This window comes from Oryctolagus cuniculus, chromosome 6 (assembly GCF_051225735.1).
Source record: "Oryctolagus cuniculus isolate XC-2025 breed Fujian yellow rabbit chromosome 6, ASM5122573v1, whole genome shotgun sequence".
NCBI classification, from domain to species: domain Eukaryota; kingdom Metazoa; phylum Chordata; class Mammalia; order Lagomorpha; family Leporidae; genus Oryctolagus; species Oryctolagus cuniculus.
In genome coordinates this window covers 3,933,828-3,955,560 of record NC_142872.1, presented here as the reverse complement: position 1 = coordinate 3,955,560, position 21,733 = coordinate 3,933,828, and the positions used below count along the sequence as shown (strand labels likewise).

General features: G+C 57.7%; 1 protein-coding gene across 4 annotated transcripts in view; it reads right to left on the bottom strand.

Moving 5' to 3' along the window:
- The window catches only part of CAMK4 (calcium/calmodulin dependent protein kinase IV), a 179,158-nt gene extending 165,096 nt beyond the window's left edge, over positions 1-14,062 (bottom strand). Inside the window, exons 1-2 of one of the 4 annotated variants that reach the window (XR_016235021.1) lie at positions 13,848-14,062; positions 13,319-13,592 (exon numbers count right to left, since the gene is read on the bottom strand). Coding sequence is in view for 3 of the 4 variants with exons in the window: in XM_070075969.2 (XP_069932070.2) it covers positions 13,319-13,592; positions 13,848-13,942 (369 nt within the window). In the remaining variant the exon portion in view is untranslated. Of the gene's footprint in view, positions 1-12,740; positions 13,112-13,318; positions 13,593-13,847 lie in introns of those variants that run through there. The other 3 variants (XM_070075969.2, XM_051834544.3, XM_051834545.3) reach the window with 3 other exon arrangements.
- Between the last annotated feature and the right edge of the window lie 7,671 nt (positions 14,063-21,733).

Below are 21,733 nucleotides of genomic sequence, written 5' to 3'. Positions count from 1 at the left end.
TCAAACCTTCCTTACAGAATAAACCATTTATGCAACCCCCATGCTGGGTGGTGGCGTTCACCCTTCCACTCCCTGGTCGCTGGACTTGGTCACCTGGCTCCAGGGACTAAACAGCGTGAGAAAGGGACAAAGGACCAAGGGCGTCCTGGGGGAGAGCCACCAGCCCAGGTTGTCCTGAGAAGCCTCCGGCCAGCCCAGATCGAGGGGCAGCACACAGGCAGCACTCCCAATACCGTCACAACCTTCCAGGTCACAGCCTGTGACGTCACAGACCAAGGAGGACCTGGCTACTAACTGCAGCTGCAGGGCAGAGGGTCCTCGTGGGAGCTGGCAAAGCCCACAGCAGGCCTGCAGGTAACAGAAAGAGTAACTAACAATTACTGCTGTTCAAATAAAATACGCAGTATGTACACAGCTTTTGACTTACACAGTGCCACCGCGTACTGTTTTCAATCTTTGTGATAATCCAATGTGAGCGAGCTCCTTACCATCCAAAAGCTGCTGGGACAGCATGCCTGGCTCCCCGCGGTGGCCCTGGGGTCCCGTTAGTAGCTGCTGGAGTCCTGGGTTCAGATTATGTGGCCTGCAGCTCCGCTGTTTGTTCTAAACATTTTTTAAAGATTTATTTATGTGAAAGGCTGTTACACAGAGAGACAGAGAGAGAGAGAGAGAAACTTCCATCTGCTGATTCACTCCCCAGATCATCATCACAGCCAGCGCCGGGCCACGCCAAAGCCTGGAACTTCACCCACGTCTCCCATGTGGGTGCAGGGGCCCAAGCACTTGGCCATCTTGCACTGATTTCCCGGGTGCATCAGCAGGGAGCTGGATGGAAAGTGGAGCAGCCGGGGCTAGAACCAGCAGCTTTTTCTACTCCGCAGCAATGCCATCCCCCCCCCCCACAGTTTACTCTAAAGTGACCCAGAGCCGACACTTCCCAGGACCTTGGGAGGAGCAGACACCCTGGGAGGGCGTGGTGTGGGACCACGCGTGACCCATGAGAACGGCACTCGGGCATCTCAACAGGACTGCCTCGTCTCTTTCAGCACCGCACGCTTCACCAGACGAGAGCTAAAGGCACTTGGAGTCAGTCATCACCAAGGAAACGCGTGGTGGAGACACACTGTCCAGGCGTGGCCCGTCGCTCAGGGCCTCGCCCAGACACAAGGAGCGTCTTCCACCGCTGCGTTTCCCCTCGTCGGCAGACACGACCAGCGGGCTGTGGAGCACTCCCTCCTGACCCTTGTGGTCTCCAGGACTCAGGTCTCTGCTCGTGAGCCACGGGCAGGGGCAAGCAGCGCGTGTCCTTGCAGACCTGGCCGGAGAAGGATGTGCTATCTCAGTGAAGAACCACTCTGTGATGGACGGCGGAGCAGAGCAACAGGGAGACCAACGCTTTCCAACTCCTCCACCCTCGGAAACACAGCAGACGCTGCGCAGAAGGAACCACCTACAGGAGCTATTCTCAGCCAGCCTCTCCCCCAGGCTCCACACGAGTTCCTCCCGCGTGAGGGTGCAAAGGGCAGCAGGCACACACCCACAGACAGCGCCCAGCACACCCCTGGGCAGAGGGGCCGTGGGGAGGCTCAGGAGGCCAGCCGGGAGCACAGCAGAGGACCCCCACGGTCCCCCCACCAACAGCCGTGCCAGCCCTGGCACTGGACACAGCATTAGGGGACTGTGGTCTGCATCATCTAGAGCCCACTCCCACCTTGACGGACAGGTGGCCATTCCAAAGTCATCCACCAACAGGGGCGTGGCCCTGACCCCCTCACCTCCTCTTACAAAGACACCAGGGCTCTCCCAGAAAGGTGACTAAGACGATTCCGGGCCGGCTGAGACTCCCCCACAAAGCACACCTGGCAGTTCCTGCTAATATTTAACACCACCACCGGTCTCTCCATTGCAGGGCTGCCAGTCAGCTGTGCCCGGTGTCCACCCAACATGAACCTGGCTCTCGGGAACTGACACCAGCAGCCACACAAGGCAATGAACAGGTTTAATAATGGGTAAGACCAAGCACAAGCTGGGAAACCGGCCCCCCTCCACCTGCCGTGAGCCCACGGGTTTCCTGTGGCCGGAGAAGACCCAGAGTGAGCAGGTGGGAACCTGCTCAGAGCCAGGAGCAGCCCGGAGCTCCAGGCCCTGGAGAAGCGCCCGTAGTACAGCATGATGGACACGTACAACACCCAAGACGGGCCAAGTCTTATTTTCTTAGCAGCTGAGCTTCTAGCTGGCAGCCAAGATAGCCAGCGCCAGCTGCTGAGGAAGTGGCGTGCAGGGTGCCGGCGAGCGCCTGGGAGGCCGGCAGGTGCATCGGCAGCATGAGCCCGGGTGCTGCTGGCGCCAAGGCAGAGAGGAAGAGGGGACACCCCTGCCCACGGAAGGACTGCCTGGTCCCTGGCCAGCACAGCGGCAGCGAGCCAGGGAGCCCGCCTTTTGTTTCTTTTTAAAGAGCAACTCACAGTCAGTTCCACCGCCCTAAATAAAACCGAGGAGGGGCTGCCCCCTCCTCCTCCTCCTCCCCCTCCTCCCCCCCCCCCCCACAGGGGTCTCTGGCTTGCATCCCCCACACCACCTCTGGGAGGCATGAACAGCACTTCAGGGGAGGAGTCCCCGGCCACCCGACAAACCGGAGACCACACAGGAAGCAGCAGGTGCCGTCAGCCATAGCCCTGGAGGCTGGCAGGGGGCCATCAGGGGCCTGCAGGCCCCAGCTCGCCACATGGCAGACGGGGAGAAGCTTCCTGGTGCCTCCTCTGTGGGGACACGAACGCCACCATGAGGCCCAGCTCCATGACCTCACCTGCTCCTTCCGGAAGGCTCAACTCCCAACAGCAGCGTATGGGGGAGGGGGGCTTCAACATACCAGCTGGAGAGGGGGAGACACAAATGAGCTCAGAGCTGGCCCTGCAGGGACAAGGGGACAGAGGCCTCGGGGCGGGCAGGGAACAAGGCGCCCCTGGGGAAGCGGGGGAAGCGTTAGTTCTGCCCCCAGCCCGGCTCTGCCCCCTTCCTCCCACTTCCTTCTCCCCACTCGCCTGTTTGTGGGCGTATTCTTGACAGTGCATAAGGATCACGAACATAGAGTTAACAACCCTGTTTGGAAGTCAAGTCACAAAAGAGCGTTTGATCAACAGATTAAAGCCTCAGTAGGGGCCGCTGCCGTGGCACAGCGGATGAAGCCGCAGCCTGCAGCACCAGCATCCCATATGGGCACCAGTGTGAGTCCCGGCTGCTCCACTGCCGATCCAGCTCCCTGCTAACGCTCCTGGGAAAGCAGAAGACGGCCCTAGCCCTCGGGCCCCTGCACCCATGGGGGAGACGCACAGGCAATTCCTGGCTCCTGGCTTCCGCCTGACCCAGCCCCAGTCGCTGCCTCCACCCGAGGAGTGAACCACAGGAAGGAGGCCCTCCCTCTCATTCTCTCACTCTGTAACTGCGCCTTTCAAATCAATCAATCGTAAAATCTCTGACGGTATTTAAATAATCTCCCAACAAGGGCAGACGCGGGGCAGGCGGACCTCACCCTCACTTCCTCCACGGCGCTTGGCCTCCTCCCCTGCGCTCAAGGCAAGGGACACTAACTGGTCACCGCCGAGGGGTGGGCAAGGCCGGGAGGCACAGCTCTGGCTGAATGCTGACCTGGACGTGCGCAGCTCCAGCCGGCTTGCGTGCGGTCCACCAGGGGAACGCGTGTTCCTACAGGAAGCCGAGGCAGTCAAAACACCAGAGGAGGACCAGAACCGCCAAGGTCCTCAAGGCTTCTGCACAGAGAGCCCGGCTCGCTCCACGGCGGCCTGGCCCTGACGAGGGCTGCGGGAGGCCTGGGAGGAAGCACAGAGGCAGACACTGGGGTCAGGCGTCCACTCGCCCCACGCCGCAGCGATGGCCTTCGTGACAGAGCCCCCGGCTTCCAGCTGACTACTCAGAGCACCGCCCGGTGCCGGGCACACGGCAGGGAGGGGACGGATCCTGGCCCTGTGCTGGGCAGGAGCTCTGTTTGACGCAGGGGACCCTGGCCACCACCCACATTTGACTGACAGATGAGAGACATGGGTCTTGTGCCCAGAGAAGCAGAGCCATCGGGTAGCAGTCCCCCCCCCCCCCCGACCCACTCAGCTCTCTAGAGGGCCTGCAGGACGTCCAGCCTTGGGGGGTCACCCTCCAGCCTTGGGGACAGCCCTGCCGCCACCACCTGCTCTGCTGCCCCCGTCTGGCCTGGGCTTCCCCGCTCCCTTGGCCGGGCCCAGGCGTCCATTTCTTCGGGATCTCAATGCGGTCTGCTAGAGACGGCCAAGGCGTGCCCTCGCCCGGTGTGGCAGGCGCACGCACATACACACAGACCGCATGCCTGCCACGCCCTGCCCATCAAGCCTTCCGCTTCCTGCTCCCGTGGGTGCCTTGTGGGACACGAGGACGAGCTCACAGGTCCCAGGGAGGGAAGCCACAGGGAAGAGCCAGGCCCCAGAGGAGCGGGGCCGAGGTTTCCAGGCGCACAGGACCTCCAGGAACGTCCGGCTGGCCAAGCAGGTCCACCGGGATCTCTGAACTGGGTCACGTGAACCCTCGTGTTTTCTCAGTGGCTGTCCCGTGACGACTCACCCCCGGAACTGCAAAGCTACGTGGACTCACATGAACAGCTAGCGGAATACAAGGATGCCTTAAAAAGTTAATGGAGGGGCCGGCACTGTGGCACCGGGTCAAGTCCCAGCTGCTCCACTTCCGACCCAGCTCTCTGCTCGGCCTGGGAAGGCAGTACAAGATGGGCCCCTGCACGCATGCGGGAGACCCGGAGGAGGCTCCTAGCTCCTGGCTTCAGATCGGCCCAGCTCTGGCCATTGTGGCCAATTGGGAGGTGAGACAGCGGATGGAGGACCTCTCTCTCTTTGCCTCTCCTTCTCTGTGTAGCTCTTTCAAATACGCAAGTCCTTGAGAAAAAAGTTAATGGATCATGCAATTAAAATATAAGCTCAGGTGTGGAAATTTATTTTGGTGCAAAAGGTGCCTACAAGGGGTCTTCAGGAATTTCATAAAAATGTGTATTATTAAAAAATTACACACATTTCAATATTCTACATGAAAATAAACTCTCAAGCCTTAAAATTTTTGTCTTTTTTTTCTTAAAAAAGTTTTATTTATTTGAATGTCAGAGTTAGATCTTCCATCCACTGGTTCACTCCCCAAATGGCTACTAACAGCCAGGGCTGGGCCAGGCTGAGGCTAGAGCGTCATCGGGTCTGCCGCCTGGGGCCCAAGCGCCAGGGCCACCTTCTGTTCTTCCCAGGTGATCAGCAGGGAGCTGGACTGGAAGCAGAGCAGCCAGGGCATGAACCAGTGCCCACACGGGATGGTAGCCTCACAGGTGGCGGCTGTGCCTGCCACGCCACAGCGCTGGTCCCACACTTTTATTTATTTATTTTTTTATATTTTTTTGGACAGGCAGAGTGGACAGTGAGAGAGAGAGACAGAGAGAAAGGTCTTCCTTCCATTGGTTCACCCCCCAAATGGCTGCTACAGCCGGCGCTGCGCCGATCCAAAGCCAGGAGCCAGGTGCTTCCTCCTGGTCTCCCATGGGGTGCAGGGCCCAAGCACCTGGGCCATCCTCCACTGCACTCCCGGGCCACAGCAGAGAGCTGGCCTGGAAGAGGAGCAGCCGGAACAGAATCCGGCATCCCAACTGGGACTAGAACCCGGGGTGCCGGCGCTGCAGGCAGAGGATTAGCCAAGTGAGCCACAGCGCCAGCCCAAACTTGTCTTTTAATTCCATTTTTCCATGAAGCATCTGAGGTGGCCTGGCATTCCCACCCTGGCAAAGACCCAACACGGGCCCAGCTGTGGCATCTACGGAACACTCTGGAAGTCTGTCACTCACAAGAGAAGGACATCACTGACCAAGCTGACGCAGTCACCGGCTGTCCCTGCCACACAGGCCAACAAGGCAGCCACCGGGCTAAGCAGCCCGAGTTCTGAGCAGTGTAGGAAATGCAAGCTCAGGCCTCGGGGTTGGGGGCAGCCTGTGAGGGCTGGGTGCAGGGGAGTGACCCACACACTGCACTGCACCCACAAACACGTGCGCCCCATTAGAGACGAGCTGTCCCCTCTCGCCCGCACTCTGGGCTGCACGGTCCCTAGACTCGACACACGGCAAAGCACACAAAGGCCTAATACGGAACGTGAGCAGACACTCGGGAACGTGGCACGTCCGCCGGGTCTTCCAGAAAACACTCCAGAGGCGGGTCGCAGGTCCGAGCCCCTCCCCCTTTTCATCAAGAAGCGGTTTTTAAGCTTTTATCTATTTGAGAGACGGAGCAAGAGAGACAGAGCGAGATCCTGTCTGCTGGTTCCCTCCCCAAATGCCTCAACAGACAGGGCTGGGCTGAGACAGAAGCCACGGCGGCCTCCAGTCCCCCGCGCCATCTCAGCTGTCCCCCAGGTCTGCACCTGCAGGAAGCTGTGCTTGGGAGCCAGGCCAGGCCTTCTGATGTGGGACGGGGCCAACCTAACCACCAGGCCAAACCACCACGTCCCCTGCACCTCAAGAAATGCCTGTGCACCTGCTGGGTTTTCCAGGCCCAGGACCCCACAAGCAAGCAGCGACGTGGCGCTTATCAGCAGGACCGAGCCCAGCCTGGCAGAAACCACACGTGCCTCTCAGCACCACCTAGAGCAGCTGGGGCCCAGGCCTCCAGCAGTATGGCCAACATGCCACATGGCAAGCTGGTGAAGTTGAAAATGAGATTCCCACAAGTGAGCACTGGGCCTCCCCCCTCCCCACTTCCTCTCCCAACTGCAGGGCCCCGGTCTCCACCACGCCCTCTGCTCCAGGACAAGCCCTGCCCCTCTCCTCCTTTCCTGTCCCCTTCTCTGGGACACTCCTGGCTACAACGGCCGTGCGTTCCCACCCAAGCTCCCACAGCAGCCTCCAGAGGCCCGGCAGGCACGCAGGTGCCCGCTTCCCCCTGCAGAGACATCCTGTGCCGGCACTGCCTTCCGACTTTGATCGGCATTGCCGCGGCAAACACTTGTCGTCAGGCGGAGGGAGACTGAAACCAGAGACGTTGGCTCAGCTCCCCTCACAATGACCACAGATGCTACCAACACGGGATGTGCTCAACGCGTCCAAAAGGAAAAATAAAAGCAAAACACTACAAAAAGGAACAAAACGCACCCTCTCTGCAGCCTCAGTTGGAGGCACGGAAGAACTTGTTTTCAGAGATATCGTTCACTTAAACAGGGCACCAATCGAAAGGATTTAATTAGCCTAAGATACACACTAAGCACACGGAGGGATTATTCATCATCCTCACGCTCTATTAGCAAGGGCCCAGGCAGTACGCTTTGCCTGTGACAGGTGAGCCCTTGTCACCTGAAACACAATGGAAGAATTACCAGCTGGAAACCTGTGTATCCTGCACCACAAAGTATCCGCCAATCGTCAGCCTCGGAGACAAACACCTGCCGTGGCACAGAACTTGCACCTGAACACACTTCAGGGAAAGCATTTTCCTTTTTCACTTTCAAAAACCTTGTGGGCGGCCGACTTCACTCGCGCCATCAACGGAACAGGAAGGAGGGAGCTGGGCGACACGCCACACACATGGGTGGCCTGAGGAGGCGTCAGTGGGCCTGGACAAAGCTGAGCGTGCGTCCACAGTGCATGCCCGCCCAGCACCCGCGCCCACGCATCTGCAGCGGGACCGGCAGACTCCAAGCAGCCCCCGGGTCTGGGTGTCACGGCGAGCAGGAATCCCGCGGAACCACGGACCTGAACCTCGTCCTGGCGAGCCCTGATTCTGCACGGTTTGCAATCTAAGAGCGAGTCCTCCATTTTAAAACAGCTTTTAGAAATTACAAGAACACTTTGTGGGGTGAACATCATTGGCCATTCCAGAGGCACCAGTCGCCGAGGCTCCAGGGAACACGGCTCTGCAGGTCATCGTGCAGGCCCCGCCTGCCTGCACACAGCCACAGCACAGCTGGGCCTGTCTGGGCACGGAGCCCCCGTGTCCCCGCCCTGGCCGAGGCTTCACCCGGGTCTGGGTGACGGCCTCAGCCCCACACCTCCCTCCCCCTTCTTTCCGGTCTCGGGCTTCGGCTGGTTTCTCTCTCTAACCCAACGCAGCACTTTTCTCCACCCAGCCCTGAGCCTCACCCCTGTGTTAATGCCAGGTCCCTGGGGCCACCAGAGCCACGCTCTGCTCTCCTGAGGGTCACCTTCCTTCCATCTGTGGCTTCGCCTTTCCACAGCACAGTCTGACAACACCTCGCCCACCAACCTCGCCCGCCTTGGGATCCTCAAGCACTGTAAACTCTGCAAAAATGAAATGTGCATCCTGCACTTCTCTGCCCCTTCCCGGGCTCTCTGTCGCACGCGCTTTCTGCAGGGCTGTGGAAAAAATCCGGCCAGGTTCCAAGATCCACGCCCGGCCCCTGGGTCACACAGACGGCGCCCTCCCCGCGCTCTCTCCCACGTTAGTTTTATCGATTTCTTTATCTTGCAATAGATTTACTGTCAGTGAACCATTCATGGGGAGGCCAGATCATGCTTCAGTCACCATATGCACGCACACACGCACACACGCACACACGCCCTGGCACCTCCCCCCAACACACACACGTGCGCGCCGCCGGCATACATGGTATGGGCAGGTTATTCAAGGGTCGGACTGAGGGGCACAGAGCATGGAACAAATCACAGGCAATCCAAAAATGAGAGCCCCTGCCCCTTTCAATCACCCTGATTGCATCAGGGAGAAAGCCTCAATCTGCCGCTCTAATCTTGGATAATCTCGCTTTGTGACAGAGAACAACCCTCGGATTACGGGCTTCTGCAGGCGGACATCCCCTCTGCCACAGAATAAACACGGCTACGCTTCCACGGAGCCACTTCCACAGGCTGCTTCTACCTACGGCTTCCACTGCAGTGAAAAATTAGTTATTCTTTGTAAGTAAATTTAGGTCAACAAAAACGAGGTGCTTTAAATGAATACCAAGCAAACAGCAGCACCAGTGGCAGGCACGCACGACAGGCGTCCCAGCGGTACCCCTGGAAACCGAAGGTGCCGGGCTGCAGCAGACCCTCGGCCAAGCAGAACGAACTTGACCTGCCATTTGTGGTCCCGGGAAACGACCCAGGTCACACCCACGGGCAGCATCAAGCTTCTAAGACAGGGTCTCTCGGCGGGGTTGGGCTGGCACATGCGACGGTGTCGAGACAACACGGGCAGGGGTTGCTACCGGCATCTGGCAGGTGGTGGCCAGCGACACCACCAAGCCTCTGGTGCTGCCCAGGACAAGCCCAAGGCAGACTCAGGCCCAACCCTGCCCTGAGGGAAGGGACGGCTGGTGTGTGTGCCCCGGCCCCAGCCCCCACTCCTGTCCTCACCACCTCTGCCCTGTCTGCAGCAGGAGGGCAAGGAGCGCCCCCAGCCCACCTCTCACTGCCGTGCCCGGCCCCACGCCAGCGCCTCCTTCCAGGACCGGGACGGGGAAGCAGCCTGAGGGGTCCATGCCCTCATGCATGAGCCCCACGGCTTCCTCATGGGCCAGCAGGCCTTCGGACCCCCTGCGCGACGCAAAGGCGAGGGAACGGGGGACGAGCAGCGTCACTCCAGGGTGTCCGGACCCCAGACCTCTGCTTCCCGGGCTCTCCACGACTCTGAAGCTTTTAAAGTAACTAACAGCCTTTTCATTATTTAGGCTAACTGCCCCAAAATGGAACTTCAAAAATGCTACTTTTTCAGTCTGCAGTAAACAGAAAAAAAAATAATTAACATAAAAGCAACCGGCAGCTGACACAGCTCGCTGGGCTGCGGCTCAGTTCTCCGATCTTACACCCACCGCCGCACACAGAACCCACACCTGCAGGCCCGAGGGCAGGTGTTTACAAGACAGACCTTTGAGGCTATTCTGGCTCGCGTTCTCTCTCCAGGTTCTCCAGAACAATCTAGAAGCAGGCAGCCCCTGTCTTCCCCCCCTCCCCAACATGGGGTGTTATTTTAAACCCTGGGACAGCACTGACACCTGAAAACGTACGGTAAGCTCCTACGGCAGGGGTCCCTACCCTCAGCAGCTGGTGTCCTGTGGGGACGTGTCATCCTGCGGCTGCTAACTCTGACACACCCGTGGCCAAGCAGCAGGGGCGGTGACACCAAACCCCTCTCACTGTAAGACAGGCCTGATTCCCACACCGGCCACAGGAGGGAAACCAGGGCAGGGCGGGAGGGCGGTCATGGTCACGCGGGTTTTAGGGAGAGGACGAGCAGGTCACAGCACATCCCCCCCACCCCGGGGCCAGCAGCAGGGATCGCGCTCTCAAAGATGAGTGACGCGGCCACTGCAGCACTGCCGATCCCTCCTCTTCCAAGCCGTCTGCGGCCTCGTGAGGGGCACCGTGGGCTGCGCCTTCCCGGCACACGGACGCCAATGCACGTCAGGGGAGACATGTCGCCGCACCTGCCCCAGGACTTCCCAGCCCCCGGAGCTGAACGAAGGCTGGCGGCTGCAGCAGCTGGAGCTGAGAGCACTGGCATGACCCACAATTCCCACGCACTGACCACGCCTGGGCCAGAGCTCCCCACTGGGACAAGGAGCCTCCAAGCGCCCCGCTCACGGCGAGGGGCTCCCAGCACCACCCCTGCCCCAGCGCGCACTGCTCTGTAGGCAGCTTCCGCTTTCATCTGTGTGAAAGGCAGACAGGCAGCTCTCCCAGACTGCCTCACTCCCTCAATGCCCCAAACAGCAGGGCGGGGCCTGGAACTCCGTCTAGGCCTCCCGCGTGGATGGCAGGGACCGGGCACTGGAGCCATCGCCAGTGCATCCCAGGTGTGCATGGACACAGGCGTGCCTGACGCCCTCAGCTGCAGGACTCTGCCTGGCCCAGATGGACGCCCTAAAGCAAACGTGGAGTCAGCCCATCAGTAGGCTGTGAAATCACAGGGGTTCAGCCTGTTGTGTTTAATGAGATAGAATCAAACGGCGCAGAGAGAAAGTATCAGAGTACAGGGCTGTAAGAACAGACAGGGTCTTAGGAAGGTTTTTCTAATGCGTGTGCACACACACGTATCTCCGTGTCCAGGTGGTCACACACAGCAAGAGAGCCCACAGAACTCCGCTCCAGCTGAACGGTGGCCAGCGCTCTGGGACCGCTGTGTGACTGCGGTTGGGGGCAGAGGCAACGGAGGTCACTACCTCAAGCAAGCGCATCCCGTGGAACGGAGACAGAAAGCAGCAAAATCGAACCCACAGTCATTTAACTCTCGTCCTCAGGACCCCGCACTGGGTTTCTCTGGATTTTGCCCGTCTGGGCTGCATCTGGTTCTGTTATCAACGTTCCTTCAACGTGGAACCAGGGCCGAGACACCAAGTGGGACACGACTGAGCCCCGGAGCCTGCCAGGCCCGCTGCCATCACTCCCCGTGCCAAACCGCTGCACAGCCCTGACCGAGGCGAGCTCCCTCCTCCCCAGGAAAAGCCTTGCAAGTGCCAGCTCCTCACATCACCGGGCAGGAGACCAACTGCTGTCTAGGACAGAGAGCCCCGAATGACCATGGCCAATGCTGGTGCATCAGCACCGCCAACACCCTCACAAATCAAACCCTATTCGCAAATGTGATGTTGGGAAAATTCATCTGCTATATACCGTTAATTAAGCCCTCCACTCCCACCCCAAAAGCTGTCTCAGCTGCCCTGGTCCGCAGGTCGAGCATGGGCCAGGCCCACCCACACCTGCCTTCGCCAGCCACCCAGAGCCCTCAGGTGCCCCAGGCCCTGATTTGCAAACACATCTCAGGGTGATGCTCTCTGGCCACAGTGCAGGCCTCTGGGATGCAAGACAGCTGTGCCTGGAGCTCACCAGCACCGAAAGCTGAATCTGTCCACACCCAGGAGCTGACCACAGCGGCAGCCAGGCACAGGCACGGCTCTGTGGTCAGGCCAGGGACAACTCCAAGACTTACTCAATGTCTCAGTCTCAGCATCTCTGCCTGGGGGCACTGGGCCCCGGCCCCAGACCCAGAACCAAGACTGGAAACCGGGAACGGCCTCTGGTGTCAGGAGGTTTGTGACCGAGTCCGGGGACGGCGGGCAGTGCCTCCAGCCTTCGTGGTGTCCCGGTGCCCCCCTCCCTGTGCAGAAAGCAGGAGCTGCGAGTCCGGCACCATTCCTCTCCACACAGCAGGTGCATCCAGGCCGCTCTTCTCTGAACTCCCCAGGGCAGCCCGGGGCTGAGCGCAGCGCAGCACCAACTCTGCTTTCATCTCAAAATATCTTAATTCTGTGACTCTGTCAGGGAAGGACCGGACCGGGCGGCCAGCAGTATCGGCTCTGTAAAATTCACTGCCACCCGGAACCCCACACTTAGGGGAAAAACACCGCGACTGAGTGGCTGTTTTCTGCCCCTTGGCATTCCTCATTGAAAGGAAACGCCTCGGGGAAACAGGGGCCCTGCAGCCGGGGCTTCCTCTGCCTGCCTGCCTGCGCGGGGCCTCTGGCTCCCCATGTGCCCAGCACAGCAGGTGAGGTCGGTCATGGTCCCCGCGCGCAGCCCGCCCTGCACCTGCGCCCGCGGACGCCCGGGGCCGCTTCCCGCCACCTGCGGCCAACAGGTCTGCAGGAGACCCCGTTCACGCACACGCTGAAACACGGGGCTCATGCTGAAACGCGCGCCACCTGTGCGCGGCCACGCCGTGCTCCGCGGGGGTCTGCCTGCCTCACGCACCTGTCCCCTCCTCACGCACCTGTCTCCGGCGAGGGCAGGCCGGGCGCAGCGGAGGGCCAGGGCCGGGTCCCGCGCCGCGGCCGCCCGCGGCAGCGTGGGAAAGCGGATGCATGGCTGCTGGCTACACCGCCACAGCAGAAAGACAATGGAGATGGCGATGGGATGGCAAAGCAGCAGGCACAGCAACACCCATTCGCGAACGGCTGACACCAGACTCCCCGGGACGCAGGGTCTCAAACCAGGGCGGACAGCAGGGAAGGCGGCGCGGGCGGCTCCGCGAGGACCCGGGCAGGGCCGGGCAGGCCGCGCCGCCGTCCGCGGCCACCCCGGGCCGCCGGGCGGACTTCGCCACGCCGCCTCAACTCCCCGGTGACTCATCCCCGCGCTCCGGAGGCGCTGCGGGAAGCGGCCCGGGGCGGGCAGGAGCCCAGGCGCACGCACAGGGCGCCGGGCGCGCGGAACTCCCCCACCCCCCCCCAGGCCGCGGGCGCCAGCCGGGCCGCCCACGTGCGAGGCGGGGAGGAACCGAGGGGCCCCGCTGGCCCGGCCGCGGCTCCCGCTCCCGCTCGGGCTCGGACGGCGCTGCCCGCTCCTTACCGTCCGAGCTCCGACTCCACCTCGAAGAAGTCGCCCAGCGCGTCCCGGTTGGAGCCGTCGATCCAGTAATCCGGAACCAGGCTGCTGGCCGCCGCCGGGCCCACGCTGGCGGGGGCCGAGGAGCAGGACGCCGCGGACGAGGAGGGCGCCGTGACTTTGAGCATCTTCGCGGCGGGACTCGGCCGCCGCCGCCGCCGCCGCCGCCGCCTGCGCACGCCGGAGCGAGAAGGCGCGTCCTCCGCGCGCGCGCCCCCCGGCGCCGGGAGGGCGGCCCCTGCGGAGGGTGCGGGCGGCTCAGCGCCGCGGGCGGGGGCGCGGATCCGCCCGCCCCGCCCCGCCCCCTCCCCTCCGGGTGCGGGAGCCTCGGCTCGTCCCGCGCCGCCAGCGCTGCTGGGACCCGCGAGCGCACGGGTGCGCGCGGCAGGCCTGGGCCCGAGAGCCCGGCGGCCGGGGTGGTCTCCTCCCCCACCCCCGGCCCCAGCCTCGCGCCAGCCCCGCCGGGAGGCCCGGGCCGCGCCGGCCGACTCACCTGCAAGCAGAGTCCTCGGCGGGCGCTGGCACGGGCGCCGCTGCGTTTCCTGCAAGGCCACGGGCGCGCTGTGTCTCGCGGCTCCGCCCAGGCATCCCCAGGCCGGCCGCCGCGCGGGCCGCGGGGGGCGGCTCCGGCCCAGGCTCGCTCTGCAGCCCGGGCCCCGGCCGCTGACCCTCCGCAGGGCGCACGCCGGCCGGCCACTTTGGTGCATGCGTCATTCATGCGAACAGTGGCGTCACAGCCTCTGATCTCACAGGTGTTACCTTTATAGGATTCCTGTTTCTGACTTTGTTCCCTCAAGCCCTGAACTCTCCGCAGTAAATCTGCATTTCTGATAAGGCAGGAGACAGACGTGACCCAATAGCTTCCTCTAATGTATTGATTATTCGCAGCTCTCCTGCTGTATCAGCAAACTACCCACCCCCGAATCCCACCAAGTGCTGGCAGGGATATGATGGGTTGGAAATGAAGGTGGCTTCGTGCTCAAGTTGAAATGCTCTGAGCAACAGCCGGGCTCTGTGGGCTCCTAGGAACTCTGACACCTGTTTTGCAAAGGGCCGGAAATGCCCAGGATGTGTTACTCTCCGGGGAATTTGCTAATCTGTTAGAAAAACGAGGTTCCTAAGCAAAGCGCAGTAATAACGCTCTCTAAACGCTACTTCTCACGGAGCTTGCCCCGACAGGTGGACACAGGGGCACCAGGTGGTGGCCAGGAGCCACAGCCCCGCAGCCAGGCGGATCACCTGGGACAGAGCGGGCTCTATACCTTCTCACTGCTCTAGGGCACAGTGGCCGGAAGGCAGCTGCTTCTCAGGGCAAGGTGACCTGGGCCCGATTTTGCATCCGGTGACGGCCTAGTGATTTGGCAGTGTCCTTTGATCCCCGACTCTTGGAAAGCTGCTGTTAGTCACATCTACCAAGTGGACGCACGACTCCCCGTCCTCCCCCAATCCGCAGTTCACTACTGTGGTCTGAAATTACTACATGGAAAATTCCAGAAAAACCGACTCGTAATGTTTGAATTACGGTGTGCAGGATCCCTGTGTCCAGCACACACACTGACCACTGCCTGCCTCTCAGCGCTTCGCAGCCCCCCTGGGTATCACACAGGCCTTGTGGTACCCAGTGCTCCTGCCCACACAGCTGTCATTTTATGGACAATGGCCCCAGCGCTCAGGACAGAGGTGCCACATCTGGGTGTGCAAAGCCGTCAAGTGCTTCCTGAAGAACCGTCTCACGGGGCCGGCGTTGTGACACAGCCGGGTAAGCCGCCTCCCGCAACAGCTCATCCCTATGCAGTCCCCACTGCTGCACCTCCAATCCAGCTCCCTGCACAAGTGCTTGGGCCCCGTGAGAGACCTGCATGGAGTCCCCGGGCTTCAGGCCGTTGCAGCCATTTGGGGAGTGAACCAGCAATGGATGGAAGCTCCCCCGCCCGCCACCACCCTCTTCCCTCTGTCTGTAACTCTCAAATGAGTAAATATTTAGAAAGAAAGAGCGCACTGGCATAACTTGAGTGCCCAGCAGGTGCAAGGACTGCAGAGACAGCATCGCCCAGGGTGGTTCGGGAGGCTATCACCCGGAGCGTCCTGCTCATCTCACGGACAGCCTCCCGCCTTGTGTGCTGTCCCTCCAAGGACAAAGCTGTCTAACAGCACCGCTCTCCGAACACGAGCCCTTCGCTAAGTGACACGAGTGTGTTAGCGCCATCGATCTGTTTCATCAGTCAGTGCAAACCTCTTGTGCCTGACTTGTGGCCCAAGTGTTCTCTGAGGTGTGCAGGTACAGGAGAGATCAGCGCAGATGGGGTGGTGGTTTCCACAGTTCCAAGCCTCCACGCAGCGTCTTGGGACAAGTGCCGCACGGATAGAGGGGCGCTGCTGCGCTTTAGCCAACCCATGGGCTTGCTCTTATTCTTAGAACAGATAAATTGATACGTATTATCTTAAAACAGATGAACGGCGATCCAATCCATATAATTCATCTCGCTCTTTATCAAGCCTTAACTAAAATAACCACAAAGGGGACACATGGTAACTTTCCGGAAGAGTTTCCAGGGAAGGACTGAGCCCCACATTCCCGATGATGGGAAAATCACTAGGAGGAAGTCTCTGACCTCAGCAGGAGGCCATGTGGAGGAGTCGGAGCCGTCCCGTCAGCTTCAGTGTCAGAAAGCAGAACTCTGGGCTCTCAGTTAGAAATGGACAAAGGCAGGTCGGCGCTGTGGCCTGTGATGCCAGCATTCCGTGTGAGTGTGGGTTTGAGCCCCGGCTGCTGCACTTCCAAGCCAGTTCCCTGCTACTATGCCTGGGAAAGCAGAGGTGCCCCAAGTGCTCACATCCCTGCCACCCACGGGGACCCACATGGAGTTCCTGGATCCTGGTTCAAATGGGGAGCCCCAACCATCGGCCACTTGGGGAGTGAACAACCAGATGGAGGATCTCTAGCTATGTAACTCCGCACTTCAAATAAAAAATAAATCTTAAAGAAATGGAGAAAGAAATTCCAGAGAGAAGTAGAACACCAAATACCACTGTGCTCAGGTACCAGGGTGGTCGGTGCCCGATGCAGTGCAGGAGAACCCAGGGAACAACAACAGGAACACGGGACATCCGGGTCTAGGAGGCTTCAGCTGCTGCCCTGTGCATGTCGCACACGGTGTGGCATCTAAGTCCCAGCAACTTAGTGTGTACTAGGAGGAAAATATGCACAAAAAAGAAACAACCTACAGAAAAACATAACAGAATCTCTACAAGGAATCACTGAAAATATCCAAAGCCTAATTGGATCTGGCTGAAAAGCCCATGAGAGTATTTCAGGCATGGAAAGCCAAGACACTCTGGCAAAAGATCTCTGTGAGTGATATCCCAGTGGAAAGAACAGGTCTTCAAAGAAGGAGGTACCTTTCTCTGAAGGGAGGAGAGAACCTCCACTTTGACTATGACCTTGTCTAAGCAAGATAAGAGTCGGAGAACTCAGAGGGCTTCCATAGCCTTGGAAACTCATGACTGGAGCATAGGGAGATTACTGATGCCGTAGACAGGAGTGTCAATTTGAAAAGTCAACAACAGGAGTCACTGTGCACTTACTCCTCATGTAGGATCTCTGTCCTTAATGTGCTGTACATTGAGATTTAATGCTATAACGAGTACTCAAACAGTATATTTCACTTTGTGTTTCTATGGGGGTGCAAACTGTTGAAATCTTTACTTAATGCATACTAAACTGATCTTTTGTAAAAAAAAAAAAAAGAAAGAAAGAAAAAGAAAGAAAAAAAGAAATTATCAATTCCCAACTTGACTCTCACTGGGATTAAACATGACAATAGATCTGAAAAAAAAAAGTACTAGATACATAAAGTGACAGGAAAATGTGAATGACAGTTGAAATAAAAATCAATCAGCAGGCGCCCACCCCAGCATACTTCACAGGATGATATTCAGACAAAAGGGTTAAAATGGCTCTTCTGAATACGTTCAGATAATTAAATAGATCATCACAGTGAGTATGGAGACGGGGATTCCTACCAGAGAAGTGGAAAAGAGCACAAGATAACCATTGGGCATATTAATAATAAATAAATAAGAACATATACACAGTAAACCTAAATTTAAAAACAGTTGGAAATTTGAGAACTAACAAGCCAAGCTATCTGAATTGTTTAAAGGAATCAGAAGGATTAGAGAGTGCAATTAGGGAGCAAAAGCGGCAAACACAAGATCCACGTGGCATCCGGCCTCGAAGACGGCCCACGGCCAACACCACCCAGTGGTGAGGTCTCTCTGGGTTACCTCCCGCTCTGTGCCACGGCCGGCCTGAATGTGGCAGGAGAGAAGGCGTGTGGCCTCCAAGGCCACACAGGTGTAGAAGAAGGCCTCTGGCTCTCGGATCACATATCTGCACGGCAGGATGCCTGGCCAGCAGCGCCCAGAGAGGCTGGTGCAGAGAGGAGCCCGCTGGCCAGCCACCCAGTGAGTGACCACAGCAGTGGGAGGCTGGCACGGAGAGGAGCCAGCTGGCCAGGCACCGGGTGAGCCACCACAGAAGTAGAGCCCCCAGCCCCAGTGACGCCCACATCACAGACGTAGCAACACAGCAACCCCAGCCAACGTCCGACTGCACCCTCCTGAGACCCAAGTGAGATGACCAATCATTCTGTGTCCACGGAGACCGATAGATAAATGATAAATGATAGATAAATGTTGCTGTTTGACATCACTAATTCTAGTAGTAATGTGTTATGCAACAGGAAAAAATTAATAAAAATATGGTTATAGAAATTAGCCAGTCTAGAGAACAAAAATGTAAAAAGAATTGAAAAAGAAAAATACATCTTCACGAGTTGTGGGACATGAAGACAATTTACATTTCATTGGAGCCCCAGGGAGAGAAAGAAATAGACTGGGGCAGAACATTTATTTACAACATTAATGGGTGAAATTTCCCCCAATTTAGTGTTTAAAAAATCAACTTACAGATCGACCCAAATAGAATAAATGGAAATGAAGCCATATCTAGATCTACCTAAGACAAGCCCACTGCAGCTGGGGAGAGAGGGGGCGGGCGCGGAACGCCCAGGCCCAGCCAGGAGAGGCAGAGCTGGCACAGCGGTGCAGAGGCGCTGTGGCCCGCACCCCGCCCTGGGCTGGGCTCCCGCAGACCCAGGCTTGTTTAGAGCCGCAGCCAGTGCCCTCGCTCCCGCCACGTGGACGCAGAACACTGGTGAGAGGCGCAGAAGCAGGGGCCAGGCCCTCAGGCACCCAGCACACGTGGAAGGCCCAGAGCCGGGAAAGGGGACAGAGACAAAGCCTCACCCCAGCTGGCGACCGGAGAAGCCAGCAGCCCAGAGAGCACTGAGGGTTAGCACGCGTGGGTAGACCGCAAGTCCACCCCCACCCCCGCTTCCTCACCGGGGTAACCCAGAGCCGTGCACCAAGGCCTCAGGCCCGGCTGGCACACCGACCAGTAGCAGGAAGCCGGCTGCCTCCCGTTTCCTCTGCCCCCACACACAAGATGAGCAGCAGTCGACACAAAATTATGAGGCAAACAAAATGAAAGAGATAAACATCACTGCCAAGAAACAAAGCTACAGACTGAACCAGAATCGCAGATGTTAGAATTATCTGACAGCAGCTCAGAAGCCACTATGATTATGGTGTTAGAGATTCTACTGGAAATGGTGAAAACATATGACATCACGAGGGAATTACAGCAAAGAAACGAAAGCTGAAAGAATCGTAGGAGATTTCAAACACAAAAACCCCGGCGTGACATAACGAAGACTGCCATTCCCACACGCACCGGATTCGTGACCCAACCTGGGAAGATGGGGAGAACCCGAGACGGAGAAACCCCGGAACTGGAGTGGAGAGCACAGCTCCTAAGACATTCGGCACAAGCGCAGCAGGTCCGGCCGCAGCCGGGTGGAACCCCAGAGAAGGGCGGCAGGAGAACACTTGCAGAAGTCGCGGTGACGCATCAGTAACAGACACCAACCCACAGGTGCAAGAAGCTTCAAGCACAGCCAGGAGACTGAGCATCAGCTATTGTGTGTGTTACGTATGTCACACGTGTGGCAAACATGTGATGCGTGTGGTGCTGCGGTGTGTTACATGCATGTATTGTGTACGGTATATGTATGTGTGTTCACAGGTATGTTGTGTTGTGTCTGTGAGTACACATGCAAATATGACACGCAGCCATTTTCTATTGAGTCTGTTGGAAACCACAAGACAGAATTTGAAGGCAGTGAAAGAAAAAATCTATTGCATACAGAAAAACAAAATGAAATTGCACTAAACTTGTCATATAAGACAAGGCAGGATATCCTTGTCCCAGCTCTTTCTACAACGATGTGCTGTCTGAACAGCTCAGTGGCAGCACCCTTAACGTAGTAACTGCAAGTACTTCCAGTGGACATGTTGGTGAGCTTGGATGTCTACACACCCACAAAACCGTCAGCAGGCAAGAGTGGGCGCGTCCATGGCCACGGGCCGCCCCTGTTCCTCCAGTTTAATTTTATATGAAATCTACAGGTGGTGTTAAGAACCGGATAGTGCGCCAGCGCGCTGCACCGCCTTGCTTCTCTGCGTTCCCAGTCTCTGCCCCTCCCGGGAGAGCTGACGCCCCGTTCTCTAAATGCCGTCTGGGTTTCCAGCCTCGGCGGAGCCTTTGCCGGCCCAGTGGCTGGCGTCTCTGCCTTGCTCACCTTCCCTGAGGTTCTCTGCCTCTGATATGCAAGGATCAGCCTCCCTCTCAGGAAAGGAGGGGAGAAGAGCAAATCCTGTGCACAAGGAGAGGGAGCGGTGAGGAATGTGAACAGATACGGCCGGAGCCCACAGTGTGGCTTTCAAACGCCCCAAGAAATTGATGAATTGGGAGGAAAGGGACACGAGTAACCACGATCAGAATCGAAGCAGGGAAGTTTACCGTGAGTCTGACAAACTCAGAAAGTCGCAAGAGGACATTACACAAGTCTGAATAAAGCAGAAAATTCCTGGGGCAAAATCACCTACTAAAAGTGATGCCAAGAAAAAAACACCTGGCTCTCTGCATCCAAGGAAGAAGCTGACTTTCCAGTCTAACCCCTCACATACAGATGTCCATACACACACAGGTGTGCACACATGCACACACACACACATGCACACAAAACCTGACCCAGAGGGCCTCCCTGTCAATTCTACATTTTTTAAAAAGAAAGAAGACAAATCCTACATGTACTTTTTCTGAGTATTTTTTCATATATTTCCATATATTTCACCTGCATTTGCTCAAAGAGGAAATAATTATATGATCATCTCAGTAGAGGCTAAACAAGAAGTTTGATTCAATGACCCCACCTCATGGTTAAACGCTGAAGTTTCCCTGCGTGACCTGAGTGATAAAGCATGCTGTCACCACTTCCACTTCTACTCAGTACTGAACAAGGAGTCTTAGCCAATGCAATAAGGCAAGGTCAGCACTGAACAGAATCTGGGGCCAGGGCCAGTGTGGTGGCGCAGTGGGTTGAGCCACCATCTGTAAGCTGGCATCCCATGTGAGTACTGGTTTGAGTCCTGACTGACTTGTGATACATCTGGGACAGCAGACCCCTGCCACCCACATGGGAGAATGGGGTGGAGTTCCAGGCTCCTGGCTTCGGCCTGGCCAGCCCTCGCCAGCCATCACTGTTGCAGCCATTTGGGGAGTGAACCAGTCGATGGGAGAGCTTTCCCTCTTTGCATCCTACTTACAGGGAGCTCTGCCTTCTAAATAAATGAATGAATCTTAAAAAAAAAAAGACTGTCATTATTCATAGATAACATGATTGCTTATACTGGAAAACCAAAAGAATCTCTAAAAATTCTTTTTTTTTTTTTTTGACAGGCAGAGTGGACAGTGAGAGAGAGAGACAGAGAGAAAGGTCTTCCTTTTGCCGTTGGTTCACCCTCCAAGGGCCGCCGTGGCCAGCGCGCTACGGCCGGCATACCGCGCTGATCTGAAGGCAGGAGCCAGGTGCTTCTCCTGGTTTCCCATGGGGTGCAGGGCCCAAGCACTTGGGGCATCCTCCACTGCACTCCCTGGCCACAGCAGAGAGCTGGCCTGGAAGAGGGGCAACTGGGACAGAATCCGACGCCCCGACCGGGACTAGAACACGGTGTGCCGGTGCCACAAGGCGGAGGATTAGCCTAGTGAGCCGCAGCACCGGCTCTTAAAAAAACTCTTAAAATTAATGTTTGTAGTCACTGAAAGTCAATATACAAAATTTAACATAAAAATTATGTTTCTATATGTTGATAACAACTAGGAAAGAAACAAAAAATGAACCATACTACTCAGCAATATACAAAAATAAACAAATACACACAGAGAATGGATCAATCTCAAAAACACTAGCCTGA